This window comes from Archocentrus centrarchus, unplaced genomic scaffold, assembly GCF_007364275.1.
Source record: "Archocentrus centrarchus isolate MPI-CPG fArcCen1 unplaced genomic scaffold, fArcCen1 scaffold_54_ctg1, whole genome shotgun sequence".
Lineage (NCBI taxonomy): Eukaryota > Metazoa > Chordata > Actinopteri > Cichliformes > Cichlidae > Archocentrus > Archocentrus centrarchus.
The window spans coordinates 1,434,728-1,457,911 of record NW_022060276.1 but is presented as its reverse complement, the minus strand read 5'-3'; the positions used below and the strand labels follow the sequence as shown (position 1 = coordinate 1,457,911).

The window sequence follows — 23,184 nt, the reverse complement described above, 5'->3', positions numbered from 1 at the left end:
CCCTGCTGAACGAGAAGAAGAGGGCCTTCAGATCTGGAGACAAGGAGGAACTGAGGAGAGTGCAAAAGGATGTAAAATACAAGATCCGGAGAGGCAAAGAGAGCTTCAGGAGGAAGATGGAGGAACAGCTCCAACATAACAAAGTCCGAGAAGTCTGGAGAAACATGAAAAAAATCTCTGGCCACTTTGAGGACAATGGAGGAGCCACAGTGTCTGCTGACCGGGGGTGGGCTAACGACCTAAACCTGTTTTTCAATAGATTTGACTCTGGGTCGTTGACCACCTCCCCCACCCCTCAGCTCCCATCTGCCCCCTTCCCTATGCTGACCCCCCTCTCTCCTGGTGCAATGCCATCATTGCCTGCGCTCTCCTCACCCTCACCCACAGCGGAGCCAGCCCCATCACCCACCCAAACCCAGCCTCACATCCACCTCACATCTGATCAGGTGAGAAGTCAGCTCAGGAAGACGAAGATCAGGAAGGCAGCGGGTCCAGATGGAATCAGCCCCAGACTGCTCAGGGACTGTGCAGACCAGCTCTGTCAGGTGGTCCTGCACATCTTCAACCTGAGCCTGAATCTGGAGAGGGTTCCTGAACTGTGGAAGACTTCCTGCATAGTTCCAGTGCCAAAGATCGCACAGCCCAGGGAGTCCAACCACTACAGACCTGTGGCCCTGACTTCTCACCTGATGAAGACCATGGAGAGGCTCATCCTTCATCACCTCCGCCCACTGGTGAGCTCAGCGCTGGACCCCCTGCAGTTCGCCTACCAGCCTGGCATTGGGGTGGACGATGCCATCATCTACCTGCTGCACAGATCCCTCTCTCACCTAGAGCAGGCAGGGAACACTGTGAGGGTCATGTTCTTTGACTTCTCCAGTGCTTTCAACACCATCCAGCCTGCACTGTTGAGAGGGAAGATGGAGGGAGCCGGAGTGGACAGGCACCTGGCGGCATGGATCATCAACTACCTCACCAACAGACCACAGTATGTGAGGTACCATGACTGTGTGTCTGATGTGGTAGTCTGCAGCACGGGGGCGCCACAGGGCACTGTCCTCTCACCCTTCCTGTTCAGTCTGTACACCTCAGATTTCAGGTACAATTCAGACCATTGCCACCTACAGAAGTTCTCAAATGATACGGCCATCATTGGATGTGTATCAGATGGGAACGACCAGGAATACAGGGGGGTCATCAGTGACTTTGTCGGCTGGTGTGAGAACAATGCACTCCAAATCAACGCCAGCAAGACGAAGGAGATGATCATAGACTTCAGGAGGAAGCCACCCCCTACAGCACTGGTGAACATCCAGGGAAAGGACATTGAGACAGTGGTCTCCTACAAGTACCTGGGTGTTCATCTCAATAACAAGCTGGACTGGAGTACAAACACAGATGTCCTGTATAAGAAGGGCCAGAGTCGACTCCACCTGCCGAGGAGACTGAGGTCCTTTGGTGTCTGCAGGACTCTGTTAAAGACCTTTTATGACTCAGTGGTAGCATCTGCCCTTTTCTACGCAGTGGCCTGCTGGGGGGGTGGATGCACCGAAAGGGACAGGAGCAGGATCGACAAACTGGTGCGGAGGTCTAGCTCTGTGTTGGGATGTCCTCTAGAGTCTGTGATGGTGGTGGGTGAGAGGAGGATGTTAGCAAAGCTGACATCCATCATGGACCCCCCCATCACCCTCTGCATGAGACCGTGGGTGAACTGAGCAGCTCCTTCAGTCAGAGACTGAAACATCCTCGCTGCAGGAAGGAGCGCTTTCGCAGGTCATTCATCCCAACAGTAGTTAGACTGTATAACACATCATAATGTCTTGAGTCACTTGGACACTTTACCTCCTCTGCCATCACTTTATCCATACAGTCAGATACATTTTATTTATTACACTCACCCATATAATGCATACCGTGTATGCTGTGTACCTTACCGGCTACAAATGTATATAATATTTTGATATCTGTATATAGTGTTTTGACGTGTGTGTATATGTGTGTATATGTAAATGTGGGTATTGACACTGATATATATATTTATGTATATAGTGCTTATGTATATGTGTATAGTTTTTTGCTATTTTATTTTATTCTATTGAATTTTAGTTTTTAGTTTAGTTATTTGTTCTTACTCATCCTTTTCATTTTTTCTCTGTATTGAGCTGCTGTAATGCACAAATTTCCCAGTCGTGGGATTATTAAAGTTTTATCTTATCTTATCTTATCTTATCTTATCTTATCTTATCTTATCTTATCTTATCTTATCTGTGATATGAACTGATACAAAGCAGCAAGTTCAGCCTTAGAGCCCAACCTAATTCACAGCCATGAAAATCACTTTGCTTTTCTCATGTAATACACATGTAATATGGTAGAAAACTTGATGTTGAGACGGCAGAGTCACGCCCTTCTGCTGCTTTCGGCACGCGTTCCTGGTTCCAGACCAGCTAGTTTGCGGGGCCGGAATTGAACCCGTTTTTCGGCCGAGCACCGAGTGTTTTGGCAGTGGAAAACCCGCCAAATGGTTCAAATTACGGCACAGGCTCCGGAACCCTGTTGGTGGGAAAGAGCCCCAGACGACCTGAACCACTTCTTTGCCAGGTTTGATTGTGCTGACAATCTACAAAATATGTGGGCACAGCAGGGACCCTCACCGCTGGTGCTGAGCCCCCATGAGGTGTGACGGACCCTGCAGCACATCAACCCCAAAAAGGCTACTGGACCTGACGGAGTTCCAGGACGGGTTCTGAAGCACTGTGCAGGGGAGCTGACAGCAGTGCTCACAGACCTGTTAAATATCTCCCTGGAGCAGCCTTCAGTCCCCACGTGCCTCAAGTCAGTGACAATCATCCCTGTGCCAAAACAATCAGCCATCAGGTTCCTCAATGACTTTGGGCCAGTGGCCCTGACACCAGTGTTGATGAAGTGCTTCGAGTGACTCATCCTAGGTCACTTGAAGAACAGTTCCAACCCCCCCCCCCCCCCCCCCCCCCCCCCCCCCCCCCGCTTTCCGGCAAGGCTACAGGTGGAGGAGTCTGCTTCTACATAAACAGTGGCCTGTGTACGGATGTGACAGAGATTGCTAAGCACTGCTCTCCCTCACTGGAATATCTTTTCATTCACTGTAAACCGTTCTACTCTCCGCGGGAGTTCGCTTCATTCATACTGGCTGCTGTTTACATCCCGCCGGACGCGGACGTGCACGAGGCCCAGTGCGCGCTCACAGAGCAGATTCTGTGCATGGAGCGGACATACCCGGACTCTCTTATCATCGTACTTGGGGACTTTAATAAAGCCAGCCTGAGACAGGAACTTCCCAAATATAAACAATATATCACATGTCCGACCAGAGAGGAGAAGACACTAGACCACTGCTACAGCACGATAAGCGGGGCTTATCACGCAGTGCCCCGCGCTGCACCCGGCCTCTCTGACCACGACATGATCCACCTGATCCCCGCGTACAGACAGAGGCTGAAGCTCTCAAAACCTGTGGTGAGGACAACAAAGCAGTGGACCCGTGAGGCTGTGGAGGAGCTCCGCACATGCTTTGAAACTACAGACTGGGACTCAATGAGGGCTGCCTGTGACAGTCTGGATGACTACACGGACACTGTAACCTCGTATATCCACTTCTGCGAGGACAGCATTGTGCCATCACGCACCAGGGTGTGTTATAACAGTGACAAACCCTGGTTTACTCCCAAACTGAAGCAGCTGTGGATAGAGAAGAGGGAGGCTTTTAAAAGTGGGGACAAAGACTGCTACAAAGAGGCCAAGTACAGGTTTAGCAAGGAAGTGGCCACTGCTAGATCACATCACTCTGAGAATATACAGCAGCAGATCTCAGAGAACGACGCGGCCTCTGTATGGAAAAGCTTTAGGCAGATTACCAACTACAAGCCTAAAACCCCCCACTCCACAGACGACCTACAAACTGCAAATAGACTGAACGAGTTCTATTGTCGTTTTGATGGTCAGTTCAGCAGCCTTCACACCTCCACCAGTCCCAACTACAATACAGCCAACACAAATATTCACCCCCCAACCTCCCCCACTCCCCACACCTCAGAGAAGCCCACATCATCAAGGACTCCCACCCCAGATTCCCCCTCCTCCCCCACCCCCACAGTCTTTTGTATTCAGGAGGACCAGGTGCTAAAGCAGTTCAGGAGTGTCAAAGCTCGCAAAGCTCCAGGTCCAGATGGTGTCTCACCTGCCACACTGAGACACTGTGCTAACGAGCTTGCCCCATTGTTCACGAACATCTTCAACTCCTCACTGGAGGCTTGCCACGTGCCTGTCTGCTTTAAAACCGCTACCATTGTTCCTGTCCCCAAGAAGCCAAGGATCACTGGACTAAATGACTACAGACCTGTGGCACTGACTTCTGTGGTCATGAAGTCATTTGAGCGTCTGGTGCTGTCCCACCTCAAGTCCCTCACAGCCCCCCTTCTGGACCCCCTGCAGTTTGCCTACAGAGCCAACAGGTCTGTGGACGACGCCATCAACCTGACTCTGCACTTCATCCTACAGCATCTGGACTCCCAGGGAACCTAGGCCAGGATCCTGTTTGTGGACTTCAGCTCTGCCTTCAACACCATCATCCCTGATCTCCTCCAAGACAAGCTGTCCCAGATGAACGTGCCAGATCCCATCTGCAGGTGGATCATTGACTTCCTGATGAACAGGAAGCAGCACGTGAGGCTGGGGAAGAATGTCTCGGACTCCCGGACCATCAGCACTGGCACTCCTCAGGGCTGTGTCCTCTCTCCTCTGCTCTTCTCCCTGTATACCAACTGCTGCACCTCTGACCACCAGTCTGTCAAGCTTATTAAGTTTGCAGACGACATGACTCTCATCGGACTCATCTCAGACGGGGACGAGTCGGCCTACAGGATGGAGGTCAAACGTCTGGTGTCCTGGTGCAGCCACAATAACCTGGTACTGAACGCCCAGAAGACAGTGGAGATTATAGTGGACTTTAGGAAGCACACAGCCCCTCTACCCTCCATCATCCTGACTGACACCCCCATCACCACAGTGGACTCTTTTCGCTTCCTGGGAACTACCATCACCCAGGACCTCAAGTGGGAGCCCACCATCACCTCTGTCGTCAAAAAGGCCCAGCAGAGGATGTACTTCCTGCGGCGGTTGAAGAAATTCAACTTGCCAGCAAGGACCATGGTGCAGTTCTATACTGCCATCATTGAGTCCATCCTCACCTCCTCCATCACTGTGTGGTACGCTGGAGCCACCACTAGGGATAAACAGAGACTACAGCGCGTTGTGCACTCTGCTGAGAAAGTGATTGGCTGTAACCTCCCATCTCTCCAGGACCTGTACACCTCCAGGACACTGGGGCGTGCAGGTCGGATCACAGCCGACCACTCTCACCCTGGGCACAGACTTTTTGACCCTCTCCCCTCAGGCAGGAGGCTACGGTCCATACGGACCAGAACCTCCCGCCATAAGAACAGTTTCTTCCCCTCTGCTGTTGGACTCATGAACAATTACCCTAAGACTGTTACCACCACCCTCCACAAACACCGATGACCCTATGTCTATGCACCTGTCTGATTGCACTGATGTACATATTAGTGGACTATAGTTTACATTCTTTTATCTTTTAATTATTCTCTGCACTGTATATTTTGTAATATTGTGTTATAGTTATAGCTCTAATATCTCTGTATATTTGCAATTTGTATACTTGTATATTGTCTTATAGTTTTTAAACTTATTTGTTTTTTCTGTAAGCACGAAGTACCGCAGCAATTTCCTAATGCTGTGAACCTGTTCACCCATATGGCAATAAAAACCTTCTGATTCTGATTCTGATTCTGATTCTCTACTCTGACCTGACCCACCTAGACCAGCGAGATAACTATCTGGTTGTTAAAAGATGACGTAGAATTCCATTTACGGGTCCTAACTGTCACGTGATCAATATGCTGCAGTGCTGTATTCCTGGTTGTTTTAACCAGTGGCTGCACTGTAGACAACAGGAAAGCTCTCCAACACACATCAAGACTGCTGAGAAGATCACCGGCACCCAGCTCCCCAGACTAGAGGACATATACAGGACCCGCTGCACCAGGCGGGTCACAGCCATAATCAGGGACAGCACACACCCCGGACACTGCCTCTACAGAACACTTTATGCTCGGACCTTAAGACTGAAAAACAGCTTTTACCACAGAGCTGTTACACTACTGAACACTGACAATAACAAACACTACAGATTGTAGCTCCACTTGCACATCCACCACGCCACTGCACTCAGTTTTTTGTAAATAAACAGTTTATTGCCAGTCATATAGTAAATACCATATCCTTATTTATCCTATTTATATTTCTTATTTCTATCTGTATTTATTATGTCGGCACCTGGAGGATGACTCCAAGAAAATTCTTATTTCTTAATTCTTATCTTTATGAATCATATGGGTCCTACAGTTGATTTACTAACTATTTGCAAAATTAATAATGTCCACTGCTGCCCTTATTATTTCCCACACTAATGAATATTCTAGCTGAAACCAATATAGCGTCTTCTTGGGTGTCAGACATAAATGCATGCTCATCATATCAAAGCAGTGTAAACAGGTTTATGCTTCTAAACATGCCAAAATGGCTTCTGCTTATTGCTGTTGCTGTTATTAGGTCTGTGGAACTGTTTTTAGATCAGCTACATAACTACTTTTTTATAAGAAAGGTCACCCAGTGGGATTGTGTGCAATGCAAAATCTGGAGAAAAAGGCTAAATTAGTTTCTGGAAACACACTCAATCATTGTTGTGTGTGTATGTGTGTGTGTATATAGGTGGGACACTGTGTAAAATGTAAATAAAACAGAAGCCCATATTTTATTCATAGAAAATATCATGTTTGCACTGAGAAAATGTACCATTCTAAGAAAAATATGAGCTTGTTTTAAATTTGATGGCAAACACACCTCAAACATTTTGGAACAGGGACATGATTGTCATGGTGTAGCATCCCCTCTTCTTTGAATAAGTGTTAATATCTGGGAACTGAGGAGATTAGTTGGTGGCAGGAATGTTTGTCTGTTCTGTCTGATGTAGGATTGTATCTGCTCAACAGTCCTGGGTCATCTTTGTCATAACCTTTAATTTTTTTTTAACCTTTAATGTTATTTGAAAAGGGACCATTCACAATATTAACATAAATGTTACCATTTGATGCACAGTACCAGAGTTAGCTTAAAGCTAATTTACATCTGCAGTCCTATGGCAGGTTACATACAAAAAATCTCAACAATAAAATATCAAATAAAAAACATTCCCAAACCCGTAATCCACACACACCCACATATTTGCAGAATCTTACAATGACAATATTGCACAGGTTTCTTTTGTCCATCGTTTTTAGAGTTTGTACATAAAGAGACTCCAGTGGTTTAATAATTGTTTCCCCAGCTTGACCCAAACATGCCATATGACATATGGGAAAATGTCTTGGCATGCATGAAGGTCTTATCCACTGAAAGGCAGCCTCTAAGGTGCCTGAAATTTATGAGATTGTATTTAATAGTTTTAGTTTCATTATATGAGACTTATCCTTAATAAAAAACATCGGCTCTAACAGACTGTTTTGATTTAGAGAAGAACATACCTTTAGTTTTACTAATGCTAAGAGTGAGACAGGACCAATCAAGCCAGTCCATGATCCTTCCCATTACAATTGTTAATTTCTTCGCTGAAAGCTCTGCAGTTTTTGCATGTGAAAATTTAACAGCATCATCAGCATACGTTTGCATATTAATGCTGTGACACACTTGTGGAAGGTCACTGATATAGAGGTTAAACAACAGAGGGCCTATCACAGAACCTTGGGGAACACCCAACCAGCACCTAAAATTATCATACTGTTCACATTATGATGCACCAAATGTTTTCAAATGGTGAAAGTTCTGGACTGCAGGCATGCCACCTCAGCAGGCAGGCTGACTCTTGTACTACAAAGCCATGCTGTTGTAACAGATGCAGTATATGGCTTAGCATTGTCTTGCTGAAACATGGAAGGCCTTCAGACGTCATCTGGATAGAAACACATGTACCTCTAAAACGTATATTTATCAGTAGTATGTAGTTATATTGTATCTAATTCATTAGGCACTAACGCACCCCAACCCCATAAGACATGCAGGTTTTTGAACTGAGTGCATGTAACACTGGATGGTCCCTCTCCTCTTTAGCCCAGATGTTTTCAGAAAAGAATTTCATATTTTGATTTGTCTGACCAAAGAATTCAATTCAATTCAATTCAATTCAATTCAATTCAATTCAATTCAATTCAATTCAATTCAATTCAATTCAATTCAATTCAATTCAATTCAATTCAATTCAATTCAATTCAATTTTATTTATATAGCGCCAAATCACAACAAACTGTCGCCTCAAGGCGCTTTGTATTGTGGGTAAAGACCCTACAATAATACAGAGAAAACCCAACAGTCAAAACGACCCCCTATGAGCAGCACTTGGCGACAGTGGAAAGGAAAAACTCCCTTTTAACAGGAAGAAACCTCCAGCAGAACCAGGCTCAGGGAGGGGGGGTCATCTGCCGCGACCGGTTGGGCTGAGGGGAGAGAAAGACATGCTGTGGAAGAGAGCCAGAGATTAAAATCAATTAATGATTAAATGCAGAGTGGAGTATAAACAAAGTAAATAAGGTGAATGAGAAGAAACAGTGCATTATGTGAACCCCCCAGCAGACTAGGCCTATAGCAGCATAACTAAGGGAGGGTTCCGGGTCACCTGATCCAGCCCTAACTATAAGCTTTATCCTAAAGGAAAGTTTTAAGCCTAATCTTAAAAATAGAGAGGGTGTCTGTCTCCCGAATCCAAGCTGGGAGCTGGTTCCACAGAAGAGGCGCCTGAAAGCTGAAGGCTCTGCCTCCCATTCTACTCTTAAGTATCCTAGGAACCACAAGTAAGCCAGCAGTCTGAGAGCGAAGTGCTCTGTTGGGGTGATATGGGACTATGAGGTCTTTGAGATAAGATGGGGCCTGATTATTCAAGACCTTGTAGGTGAGGAGAAGGATTTTAAATTCTATTCTAGATTTAACAGGGAGCCAATGAAGAGAAGCCAATATGGGAGAAATCTGCTCTCTCTTTCTAGTCCCTGTCAGTACTCTAGCTGCAGCATTTTGGATCAGCTGAAGGCTTTTCAGGGAGCTTTTAGGACAGCCTAATAATAATGAATTACAATAATCCAGCCTAGAAGTAATAAATGCATGAATTAGCTTTTCAGCATCACTCTGAGAAAGGATGTTTCTAATTTTAGAAATATTGCGCAAATGCAAAAAAGCGGTCCTACATATTTGTTTAATATGTGCATTGAAGGACATATCCTGGTCAAAAATGACTCCAAGATTTCTCACAGTGTTACTGGAGGCCAAAGTAATGCCATCCAGAGTAAGTATCTGGTTTGACACCATGTTTCTAAGATTTGTGGGGCCGAGAACAAGAATTTTAGTTTGATCTGAATTTAGAAGCAGGAAATTAGAGGTCATCCAGGCCTTAATGTCTGACATTCCTGCAGTTTAACTAATTGATGTGTGTCATCTGGCTTCATTGATAGGTAAAGCTGAGTATCATCTGCATAACAATGAAAATTGATGCATTGCTTTCTAATAATACTGCCTAAGGGAAGCATGTATAATGTAAATAAAATTGGTCCTAGCACAGAACCCTGTGGAACTCCATAATTAACCTTAGTGTGTGAAGAAGACTCCCCATTTACATGAACATATTGGAGTCTATTAGATAAATATGATTCAAACCACTGCAGTGCAGCACCTTTAATACCTATAGTATGCTCTAATCTCTGTAATAAAATGTTATGGTCAACAGTATCAAAGCTGCACTGAGGTCCAACAGGACAAGAACAGAGATGAGTCCACTGTCAGAGGCTCTAAGAAGATCACTGGTAACCTTCACTAATGCTGTTTCTGTACTGTGATGAATTCTGAAACCTAACTGAAACTCTTCAAATAAACCGTTCCTCTGCAGATGATCAGTTAGCTGTTTTACAACTACTCTTTCAAGAGTCTTTGAGAGAAAAGGAAGGTTGGAGATTGGCCTATAATTAGCTAAGACAGCTGGGTCAGTGATGGCTTTTTAAGCAGAGGTTTAATTACAGCCACCTTGAAGGCCTGTGGTACACAGCCAACTAATAAAGACTGATTGATCATTTTTAAGATTGAAGCATCAATAATTGGAAAGACTTCTTTGAACAGTCTAGTAGGAATGGGATCTAATAAACATGTTGCTGGTTTGGAGGAAGTAACTATTGAAGTTAACTCTGAAAGATCAACTGGAGCCAAAGAGTCTAAACAAATACCAGCAGTGCTGAAAGCAGCCGAACATGAAGAATAATCTTTGAGATGGTTATGAATAATTTTTTCTCTAATGTCTAAAATTTTATTTGTAAAGAAATCCATGAAGTCACTACTAGTTAAAGTGAAAGGAATACTCGGCTCTACAGAGCTCTGACTCTTTGTCAGCCTGGCTACAGTGCTGAAAACAAACCTGGGGTTGTTCTTATTTTCTTCAATTAATGATGAGTAGTAAGATGTCCTAGCTTTACGGAGGGCTTTTTTATAGAGCAACAAACTCTTTTTCCAGGCTAAATGAGCATCTTCTAATTTAGTGAGACGCCATTCCCTCTCCAGCTTTCGGGTTATCTGCTTTAAGCTGTGCGTTTGTGAATTATACCACGGAGTCAGGCACTTCTGATTTGAAGCTTTCCTTTTCAGAGGAGCCACAGTATCCAAAGTTATACGCAGTGAGGATGTAAAACTATTGAGGAGATAATCGACCTCACTGGGAGCAGAGTTTAGGTAGCTGCTCTGCACTGTGTTGGCACTGAAGAGCATAACAATGAAGGAATTAGATCCTTAAACTTAGTTACAGCACTTTCAGAAAGACTTCTACTGTAATAAAACTTATTCCCCACTGCTGTGTAATCCATTAAAGTAAATGTAAATGTTACTAAGAAATGATCAGACAGGAGGGGGCTTTCAGGGAATACTGTTAAGTCTTCAGTTTCTATGCCATATGTCAGGACAAGATCCAGAGTATGATTAAAGTGGTGGGTGGGCTCCTTTACATTTTGAGAGAAGCCAATTGAATCTAACAATAGATTAAATGTAGTGTTGAGGCTGTCATTCTCAGCATCTACATGGATGTTAAAATCACCCACTATAATGATTTTATCTGAACTGAGCACTAAATCAGATAAAAAGTCTGAGAAATCAGACAGAAACTCTGAGTAAGGACCAGGTGGACGATAGATAATAACAAATAAAACAGTTTTTTGATTTTCCCAATTAGGATGGACAAGACTAAGAGTCAGGCTTTCAAAAGAATGAAAACTTTGTCTGGGTCTTTGATTAATTAATAAGCTGGAATTGAAGATTGCAGCTAATCCTCCTCCTCGACCTGTGCTTCGAGCATTCTGACAGTTACTGTGACTCGGGGGTGTTGATTCATATAAACTAACATATTCATCCTGCTGTAACCAGGTTTCTGTAAGGCAGAATAAATCAATACGTTGATCAATTATTAAATCATTTACTAATAGGGACTTGGAAGAGAGAGACCTAATGTTTAATAATCCACATTTAATTGTTTTATTTGTTGGTGCAGTTGATGAAGCTGTATTATTTATTGTTTTTGAATTTTTATGCTTAAATAGCTTTTTGCTGATTTTAGCTTTGGTTTTTGGTGGTCTGGGAGCAGGCACCGACTCTATGGGGATGGGGTTTTGGGGGGATGGCAGGAGGAGAGAAGCTGCAGAGAGGCGTGTAAGACTGCAACTCTGCTTCCTGGTCTCAACCCTGGGTAGTCAGGTTTTAGGAGGGTTAATAAATTTGGCCAGATTTCTAGAAATGAGAGCTGCTCCATCCAAAGTGGGATGGATGCCGTCTCTCCTAACAAGACCAGGGTTTCCCCAGAAACTTTGCCAGTTATCTATGAAGCCCACGTCGTTTTTTGGACACCACTCAGACAGCCAGCGATTCAAGGAGAACATGCAGCTAAACATGTCGCTCCTGGTCTGATTGGGGAGGGGCCCAGAGAAAACTACAGAGTCCGACATTGTTTTTGCAAAGTTACACACCGAGTCAATATTAATTTTAGTGACCTCCGCTTGGCGTAACCGGGTGTCATTACTGCCGACGTGAATAACGATCTTACCAACTCTACGATTAGCCTTAGCCAGCAGTTTCAAATTTCCATGAATGTCGCCTGCTCTGGCCCCTGGAAGACATTTGACTATGGTCGCCGGTGTCTCTAACTTCACGTTTCTCAAAACAGAGTCGCCAATAACCAGAGTTTGTTCCTCGGCGGGTGTGTCGCCGAGTGGAGAAAAACGGTTAGAGACGTGAACAGGTTGGTGGTGTACCCGGGGCTTCTGCTTAGGACTACGCTTCCTCCTCACGTCACCCAGCCGGCCTGTTTTCCCCGCTGCTCGGGATCTGCTGGGGGGGAGCTAACGGCGGCTAAGCTACCATGGTCCGCACCCGCTACAGGGGCCTGGCTAGATACAGGATTTTCCAGGGTGCGGAGCCGAGTCTCCAGTTCAGAAAGCCTGGCCTCCAGAGCTACAAACAGACTACATTTATTACAAGTACCGTTACTGCTAAAGGAGGCCGAGGAGTAACTAAACATGTGACACCCAGAGCAGGAAAGTGCAGGAGAGACAGGAGAAGAAGCCATGCTGGTAGTGAGTCGGCTAAGGGCTAAGCTACTAGCTGCGCTAAGCTAGCGAATTTCTATAAACAAATAAAGTGAATAATGTGAATACAGGTGATTCAGCAAAGAGTATGCTATTTAAAGTAGGTGAAGATTACACTAAAATATGTTATTATCCAGATAAATCGAGTTATACAGATATAACAGCTAACAGACAGCAAAACACTGTGCTCCGAAACAGGAACAGGAAGTGATACAATACCGCAGTCTGTTAGCTGTCTTTAAAAAACACTGCATCCCCTTCCACTGTTATGCAGATGACTCGCAGATCTATCTGCCACTGAAAAAAAACTCAGTGAGTCCTTTGAAGGCCTTACTGGACTGTCTGGAGGAAGTTAAAACATGGATGGCTCAAAACTTTCTTAAATTAAATGAGCAGAAAACCGAGGTCATTGTGTTTGGTACCCCTGACCTCTATGACCTTGGCCCCTTAAAGATATATAATAAACCCTGTGCAAGGAACTTGGGGGTGATCCTTGACACAAATCTTAGTTTTGACAAGCACATTAATACCGTCATCAAATCTAGCTTCTTCCATCTTCGTCTGCTTGCAAAGGTGAAGCCATTTCTCTGTTCCACGGATTTTGAGAAAGCTATCCATGCTTTCATTTCATCTCGACTCGATTACTGTAACAGTCTCTATTCAGGTGTCAGTCTGTCGCTACTTCGTCGTCTGCAACTGATTCAAAATGCAGCAGCACGATTACTAACCGGCACTCATAAACGAGACCATATATCCCCCATACTTGCATCCTTACACTGGTTACCAGTCAGTTTTAGAATTGATTTTAAGGTTTTATTATTTGTTTTTAAGGCGTTGCATGGGTTAGCACCTACCTACCTCTCTGATCTTATAAGCCTGCACACTCCCATCAGATCACTGAGGTCTGCTGAGCAAATGCTCTTAACTGTACCGAGGTCAAGATTAAAACATAGAGGTGATCGGGCTTTTGCAGTCGTTGCTCCGAAATTATGGAACAAGCTGCCCCTTCACATCAGGACCTCCCCTACAGTTGACATCTTTAAATCTCGTTTGAAAACCCATTTTTATTCTTTGGCTTTTAAATCAAAATGAGTACTGGATACATTACTGATGTTGTTTTCTTTTATTTTTATTTTTGTTTTTATAATTTTATGCTTCCTGTTTTAACTATCTCTTTTACATTGTGTTTTAAGTTATTTTATTTATCCTAAATGTACAGCACTTTGGTCAACTGCTGTTGTTTTTAAACGTGCTTTATAAATAAACTTGACTTGACTTGACTGGCAGTGAGAGCCAACACCAAGTGACCGTAAGAAGAAGGTCACTTTGCCTTAATCCAGTTTAAAAGAGCTTTGGCTCATAGAAGATGGCAGCATTTCTGGATTTTTTGGATATATATATGTGCTGATAGCTTTAACCTGTATTTGTGGATGACACAGTGAACACTGTCTTCACTGACAGTGATTGTTCCTGAGCCCATACAGTGATTTTCATGACAGAATCATTCCTCTTTTTAATGCAGTGTTGCCTGAGGGCTTGAAGATCATGGACATCCAATACTGATTATTGGCCCCTTCCGTTGTGCAGAGATATTTCTCCAGATTCTCTGAGTCTTTTGATATTATTTACTTTATGTTGAGTAACATTATTCTGTTTTGCTGATTTGTGAATCTCTGCCCATCTACACTTCTAAGAAAATCCTGCCTCTTTTTTTAATACCCTGACCTGTTGGCATCCATCGATCCATCCATCTTCTTTCACTTATCTGAGGCCGGAAACCCAGACCTCCCCGTCCCCACCCGCCTCCTCCATCAAGGCGTTCCCAGACCAGCTGAGAGATATAATCTCTCCACCATGTCCTGAGTCTGCCTGGAACACATCACCCAAGAGGCACACAGGAGGCATCCTAGTCAGATGCTGGAACGACCTCAACTGTGGCTCCTCTTGTGGTGGAGTAGCAGCTCTACCCTGAGCCCCTCCTGGATGGCTGCACTCCTCACCCTCTCTCTAAGGGAGAGGCCAGTCACCATTTGGAGGAAGCTCAGTTCCGTTCAGTTCTTGTATCCACGATCTTATAGTCACTAGCCAGAGCTTATCCATTCATATGAATTGTGAGCGTGTCCAAACTTTCGACTGGTACTCTATATAGCACATTTCATTATACTTAAACTCAATGTGCTTAACACAGAAGGTAAAAACATAAAAACTTGTGTATGTTTACATTGTCTTAAATCAGTTTAAGCTAAAACTACAAAGAAGTAAAATACAAGTACACACACACACACACACACACACACACACACACACACACACACACACACACACATACACACACACACACACACACACACACACACAGCTATTGATCATAGGCCTGTGGGAACAGAGAAGGTTTTGAGTATGCACAGATGTAACTGACCTCAGGTCAGCAGGCAGTTTGTTACAATGAACAGGACCGCATTTGGATCTAATTCTAGGAATAGTTCAAAGATCTGCACCTGATGACCTGAGAGGTCTTCTTCAGTTCTCAAACCAAAGGTGGAGAGACCCAGTTATTTAAACTCCAGTGGGGTGGTCCCCTGGAGGTGATCCACTATTGTTCCCAGTATACTTCAAACCATTAACAGAGTAGCCCAAAGCAGGCTTATGAAATATCCTCCAGCTGTTTCTTTTTAGCACCACTTACAGTACTTTTACAGCCTTTTGTTGCAACCATCTCAACTTTTTAAGATGTGTTGATGCATTAAATCCAAAATGAGGTAATATTTTTCTTTAAAAAATTCTGTTAAAATATTTTATATTTTTGATATCTTCTAAAATGAATAAAATGTGGGTTTGTAAATAATTGCATTGTGTTTTTATTTACATTTTATACAGTGTCCTAACTGCTTTGGAACAGGGGTTATATTTAAAATTACCAGTAAATCCTGGAGCAAGTGATAAAAACAGCAGCAAAGTTCTGAAAGACAGACAGTTTGTTGAAGTATTAAATTTATATTACACATTCTTACCTGAGTTCAAACTTGGTCAGGTCAGAAAATGGACAAAAATGATTGCTAGACCTACATTCAACAGCATCACGAGAGCCACCAAGACAGAGTTAGGGCCCTGTGGAGACATTAAAAAAAGTTGATGTTGTTTTATGTGTTCTGCAACAATGTGATTACTCAACAAGACAAGCAGTGTGCCCCCTGAGAGCATGATGAGATGAGTAAATCATTTAAATGTCAAAATTGTATTGCCTTATATGAAATGTACCTTATATGAATCATTAGTTCTAAACAGGGGAAAACTATAAAATAACACTGTAGTTTTAGTTTATTAAAAATACAGTCCAGTGTTCTAGCTAGCGGTTGATCCTCAGGATTTCACGGCCTCATTTTCAGAGCTCTGCTGTCGCAGCACTTAGCAAACAGGAGCGCAGCCCGCAGGCTCCTCCCCGGATAGGTCGCTGCTATTATCGCTGCTTGCGCCTGTATCATTCAACCGCAGTTTGCAGTCTACCACAGAGCACCGACAGTTTCATTCACGATGTGCACGCGTGATCTCTACGGTCCTGCGCGCTTGATTTGGAAAAAACGACACTTTAACACGAGTGGATCGCTGACAAGTTTTTCCACGCCCCCACTGTAGTGATGGGTCGGTCGCGAACAATCCGGCTCTAAGAGCCGGCTCTTTGAAGTGAACGACGGGAGCCGGCTCCCGATAGTGAGCCGTTTCTTTTTTCTTTTCGTTCCTTTCCTTTTTTTTTTTTTTGTGTAAGCCGCACCTGTTGTAATAGCGCTTTGAGTGCTCATACTGAGTAGAAAAGCGCTATATAAGAGCTAGTCCATTTACCATTTACCTGATTGGTTAAGATGATTGGTAGCATATGATCATCTACACTGAGCGGGAGGGGAGGGTCCACACTGCGCAGTGAGTAAACAAACACCAGAGAGGGAGGGGCTCCGGAGAAAGTTGTGCGTTACATAGAGGCTACACGCAGGAACGGTGAGGAAAATGAGTGACGGAAAGCGAAGCAAAGACTGGACACATTTTAACCTTATACCTCCAGACATGTCGAATGAGAAACAGCGTACTTCAAAAGTGCCGGCATGTGAAGTGTAATTTCTGAGCTTTCAGGAACCGTTTGACAACCACTGGTAATGACTTGTTCAGAGGTAACTGCATGTTTGGACATATTAGGACTGAAATGGGAAAAGCAGGCAGTGTGATAACAGACAGTTGTCAAAATCTGACAGGGAAAAATGTTGGACTTACTGAAATTGACATTTTTGCATTGTATTATACATCAGGAAGTGTTGTGTAAGACAGTGTTAAAAATAAACCATGTTGTTGATGCTGTAACTAAAATAGTTAACTTCATCAGAGCGAGAGCATTAAATCACAGACAATTTGTTGCACTTCTGGAGGAAAATGAGATTGAACATGGTGTCATAGGCTATCACTGCGCTGTCAGGTGGCTCAGCTTGGGCAAAGTCATCCAGAGCTTTCAGATGAAGACTGGGTGGCAGACCTCGGATTCGCCGCGGGTGTGACTGCACTAATGAACAAACTAAATGTCAAACTGCAGTGCAAGGGCGCTTTTGTCCATGAGATGTACAGTGCAGCGAAGGCTTTCATGAGAAAGTTGCAGCTTCTCTCAAGCCAAGTGAAGGACAACATTCAACAACAAAGAACGGGCCCGCGTTCCCACCGCGTTTCTGTGAACTGCTCCTTTACGTATGAGTGTGGGCGGGTTCTCGTCTGGACACGAAGCCGAAGCGCACAAACGTGGGAGAACACGCTCCCCTTTCTGTGCTGCAAATACGTTTTAGGGTCCAAACCAAACTACTGCAGCATCTGTGTGCAGCACAGAGGGAAACACAGACAGTGATTAGAGCAAGACAACAAGTACGCACTTTGTGTCCTTTTATCTGTGATATGAACTGATACAAAGCAGCAAGTTCAGCCTTAGAGCCCAACCTAATTCACAGCTGTGAAAATCGCTTCGCTTTTCTCATGTAATACACATGTAATATGGTAGAAAACTTGATGTTGAGACGGCAGAGTCACGCCCCTCTGCCGCTTTCGTCACGCGTTCCTGGTTCCAGACCAGCTAGTTTGCGGGGCCGGAGTTGAAACCGTTTTTCGGCCGAGCACCGAGTGTTTCCACGGTGGAAAACCCGCCTAATGGTTCAAATTACGGCACCGGCTTCAGAACCCTGTTGGTGGGAAAGAGGCTCAAGTGATGTTTAGATGGAACTCATTGACCTGCAGTCTGACACACTTCTGGCAGAGCACTTCAGGTCAGTCTCACTGCTGGACTTTTACTCCTCCCTCAAAAAGGAGAGCTTTCCACACCTGAGGAGGCATGCTCAGAGGATTATAGTCCTCTTTGGATCTACATTCATATGTGAACAGACATTCTTACTGATGAAGTTCAACAAATCCAAACACAGATCCTCTCTCACTGATGACCACCTCAGGCATTCAGCCAGATTTCAATGATCTTGCCCAGAACAGACTGGATTATTCTCATTGAAGAGGTGAAATGAGGTCAAAAACATTGCAAGTTATTGTTTGTTATATTTCTGTATTTGACCTCGACACCACAATTTCACATAGCCTAATATAAATAGTTACAGAATAGTTTTATTCTCCCAGTTACCAGTACCAGCTATTCAAAATATGTAATTAAGTGCATTTTACAATGGAAGAAAGTTGAGCAGAATTGTTTTATTTACAAGATTTACAGTTATAATGTTGACAGTTGTCATGTAAGAAGAACTGCAGTAATGGTAATAATTCAGTTGCCATAGATTTATTTTATTCTGAAAAGGCCTGGTTAAACTAGTCAGATGCTTTTATTGTGAAGCTAAAAGAACGGAAGTGCCATTGTGTGTTTATTTAGGTGACTTGACTGGATTTCGTGTTTTTCACACCTGTAAGATGTTTCAGAACACGTGTCCTCTGGTTTTCTCTCCTCCTGTAACCTGCAGCTGCGTTTCAGTGATTAAATGTTAAGTTTTGAACATACAGCAGTTCTCCTCATTAAGAAGCTCCAGATATTCATGAACTGAATGATACACATTATGTAATTAAGTGCATTTTACAATGGAAGACAGCTGAGCAGAATTTAAGTTCAAGGTGAGGCCGTCTGACACAATTCAGGTTTCTCATGTGGCCCCTTATTAAAATTAATTGCCCACCCCTGATCTGGATTATGTTTTTGTGTGTGTGTGTGTGTGTGTGTGTATGCTTTCTACGTAACTTCTGTAAACCCATTAGTGGAAGTAAACAGCACTCTGGGACACATTAACCTGTTAACTGGCAGCACCAAAATCACCTGAAAAAACCACGTAATGCCCTCTGGTTATTATTTGCTCTGGAAAACTCATTTCAATTCAATTCAAATCAATTCAATTCAATTTTATTTATATAGCACCAAATCACAACAAACTGTCACCTCAAGGCGCTCGTCCCATCTGCCGGACTATGAAGTGCTTTTATATGGCAGGCTAGACCCTCCCGTTTTGATTGACACCTCATTCGGCCAATCATCTAACTGGCCGCACCAACTCACCTGACGAGGCTGCGTGACGCCCTCTGGTTACTATTGGCTCTGTGAAACCCATTTCTTAACATGATTGGCCGACTGAGGTGTCAATCAAAACGAGAGGGTCTAGTCTGCCATATAAAATTAACTACAAATGTCCGGCGGACGGGACTTGGCAAGTTAAGAAGTTAAATGCATGATATAAAAGTGTAACTTCTGGATTATATGCAAACAATATCACTCTATCAATCTAATAAGACCTGATTTAGAGTTCAGCATCGGTCCTACAAACATAACCAACAAGCACCTCGAGAAATGTAACTACATGTCCACAAAGACTGTGATTACGCCTAGGCTTCAGAGGTGCTTTCCAGTTACATACGCAGGGCCCCGTCACTCAGTTAACAAGTAGGAGCAGCATTTAGTGGTTAGCTAGCGGGGGCGCCGGTCTGGAAAATATTTCTGGCCTGCAGTCAGTATTAAAAATATATCCAACGTGCTTTAGTGCTCACTGCCCTGGTATTATATGGCAAATGCCACGGAGAACGTTATGTTGTCTGTAACACTGTTTAGCATGACCGGTTGGTGGTGGGTCAGTGATGGTCCTGGTCCAGATCTGGGAGAAGACCTTCAGGAACACCATCCATCGTCTCATTAGGAGCATGCCGTCCCGTTGCCAGACATGCATACAAGCACTTAGCAATCATACAAACTACTGAGCACCATTTGGAGCTGCTGCAAAGAAATTTGGTAAAATGGACTTGCTGGGGTATTATTTTTTTTATTTCTTTGGATCCAGCCTGCTGTAGGTTGATAATTTCCATAAAACCATGTGGCGTCCTTTCATTCCCAACACATTTCCTATGGATATCCAGATAAATTTTTTCCCATTGAGATCTGATGTGTTTTCAGAGTGTTCATTTAATATTTTTGAGCAGTGTATTTCCATAGCCAGAATATTGATCTTGTAAAGCTCATGTAAAAATGCAGCAAGTTATTTCAATAGAGCATCCTTCAGTTAACTTATTTCAGTACAATCTTAGTTATATCTGAAAACACAAAGAGTTCTTCAGAGATCACTGGAACACCTTCAGGACTATGTGTTTGACTCTTACTGGATCTCAGAAAATTATGATTTACAAACATGTATATTAACTCAAACTCACCGACTCCTCCTCTACAATTTCCGGAACTATTTCCATACTAGCTTTTTTGGTTTCTGCAAGGCTCTTTGATTTACTTGATTCCTGTCTTTTTGGTTTGAGAGGCTCTTCTGCTTTGGTGCTGGCTTTTGCTGTGACTGGCAAAGGGCTAGGGCCCATCAGGGATTTTGGAGCTGGTGGTTGAATTTGTTTGGAAGATGGCAACAAGTGTGCAAGGCTGGATGGGTGAAGGTCATCCTTCATATCAACAGGATCTTCAGGTGGCAAAATCTTGAGATCTGCCCTGACATGGTAATCATGGTACTGGGAGTGAATCTGGCCATTGCTTGGGTAACTGCTGACTGTTGTAACACCTTCTTTGACTCTTGGAGATGCCTCTTGTTGCTTTATTTCCTGTCTGAGAGAAAGTTTTGATGCTGCTTTTGTCATGCCTGTAAAGTAGAAAACAGGAAAGACAAAGAGAAGCAAACCGTTAACCAAATGACGAACACATATACAACACACTGGTTATGGCAGCTTGAGCTCTGAAGGTAGAACTTTCAAGCTTTAAGTCTCAGTCAAGCATGTTGCATGGTGATTCAGAGAGTGGAGCTGTGAATAAAACAGAGCAAAAAGGAGTTTCATCTAATGTAATACCTACTCACTGTTTGGTATATTTTTGTTGCATAAAAGAAAACCAATGCAATAGATGATTTAGGTGGGCAGGCGCTTGCCTTGCAGCCGGAAGGTTGCAGGTTCGAGCCCCTGTCCCTGTGCTGCGTTGTGTCCTTGGACAAGACACTTAAACCACATTGCCTAACGGTAGCGCCGGTCTCTGGCTGCATGACCCCTAGATGCTCGTCTCTGGATGAGTGATCTGGAACAATCATTTCGTTGTGTGCCTTGTGCGCACAATGACAATGAGTTGAATCTAATCAGTAGTTTTGGATGAGCTGAACTACAAAGTGAAAGGAAATTTTTTAGCACATAGAGAAACTCCTTCAGAACTATTGGGAACACTATCTCCTATTTTTGTAGTTATTAGTACTACAGATCATTTCTGATGAACAACCGTTCAAGAAAAACATGTTTCTTAGAACCCAAGTTGCTTACCTGCTGTCAAAGTTTCTGCTGTTGGGATCTTGTTTTCTTTTCCATAAGTCTTTACTGGAGCAACAGAGGCAGGAGTTTTACTGCTGAAAAAGGACTTTTTAGCAGTAGTAGGTGAAGGAATAGGGCTGGAACCTGGGCTCTGAGATGGAGACTGGTTTGGTGTTGTGCCTTTCCTGTAAAAATGAGGGCTCCCCGATGGAGATTTCTCTTTTGTCTCCTCTGTGGGAACCTCCTTCATCTCTAGCGGCTCGTTGTACTTCTGCCGTATGTAGTCAGGACCTGGACAAACACAAAAAGACTTTTTTTCTACAGCTTTTACACTCAGTCTGAAGGTAAACTAATAAAATAACTACATGTCACCATATGTTAACTCTCAAGCAACTGTGACCTAACAGACAGGTGGCAAAAGTACAGACATTCTTTATGGAAGTAGAAGTACAGATACTTGTTTTAAAAAAATGTTCTGGTAAAAGTAAAGTACATTAAAAGTATAGTTTTGTTTGTCTCATTCTTTTGTTATCTGGTCTCAGGTGGAGAGGTCTGGCTGTGGGTGGAGTTTACTGTTCGACTCATCCCTTCCACACCTGCACTTAATGTACTCTAGTGATGGGTATTTAAGGCCTGGAGGTTGCCTCAGCTCTTCTGCCACTCTGCCGTGGTGAAGCCTGGGTCCACCTTGTTCCTTGGTTTTGCTGCTTTCGCCTGCCTGTTAACTCCTGTTCTCTGTCTTTTCCAGTATTCAGATACATGCGATAACTATACCTGCATGTTTTTGGAGCTCCTGATTTGGAAGAGGATTTCCATCAGCCTTACCTGTACCTGGAACTCAACAGAAGGGCGCACCCACTTACCTGCCTGCCCACTCTCCACCTCTGGTCTCACACCTGCCACTCCAAGCAACCTTTCTGAGCCCAACAATTCTTCCCTTAAGTAAGACAGATTCTCTTCTGTACAGCCAATTCCTCAAATACTTGTTGCTGTCCGTGTCATCACTAATTCCCTCTATCCTCTTCCACAGAACTCCCGTCACCTGCCCCACCCCCTTTACTTTTTCACCCACACTTGTAAACAAACACTTAAAGCATTTGAGCTGCTTTCTGGGTTCAAACCAAACATGAGACTTACATTGTAGATGTAAATTCGTATTATCAGGGGTCAAAGAGGAATTGAGCAGATTGTGGAACCCGAAGATTGGTTGTAGTGGCTGAGCGAGGGAAAAAAAAATAAAATCACAACAATTATTTTTAATGTAACTCCAGTAGATTTTCTGTGACCTATGCTGCTGCTCTGAGGTTTACTGCTCTTTGTGGATCAACTAAATTCAACAAGATGTAAGCAGACCACAGCATCCTCCCTGAACAGGCTCCAGTAACCATCACAGTGGCAGACATCCAGGAAAGGGTCTCAAATATAAAGAGTTGGACAGCACCAGAAGCTGACATGATACACACCTACTAGCTAAAAAATCTAACTGCACTTTATGAGTGCCTGGCAGCACAAATGAACCAGCTGCTAGAGGCTAAGACATTAAGGGTCCCCAGGCTAGCCCCCCATGCTAAACAAGCCTACCTCGGAATATGAGCGAGTGATACATGATTGAAGCCATACTAGCTTGGACGTAACA

General features: G+C 43.8%; 1 protein-coding gene across 1 annotated transcript in view; it reads right to left on the bottom strand.

The window, feature by feature from the left end:
- Positions 1 to 23,184, bottom strand: part of LOC115777456 (junctophilin-1-like) — a 95,099-nt gene that overhangs the window by 5,747 nt on the left and 66,168 nt on the right. The window contains exons 4-6 of the mRNA XM_030725362.1: positions 21,561 to 21,839; positions 20,472 to 20,899; positions 15,779 to 15,875 (exon numbers count right to left, since the gene is read on the bottom strand). Of these exons, the coding sequence (XP_030581222.1) occupies positions 15,795 to 15,875; positions 20,472 to 20,899; positions 21,561 to 21,839 (788 nt within the window). The 3' untranslated portion in view covers positions 15,779 to 15,794. The remainder of the gene's footprint in view (positions 1 to 15,778; positions 15,876 to 20,471; positions 20,900 to 21,560; positions 21,840 to 23,184) is intronic.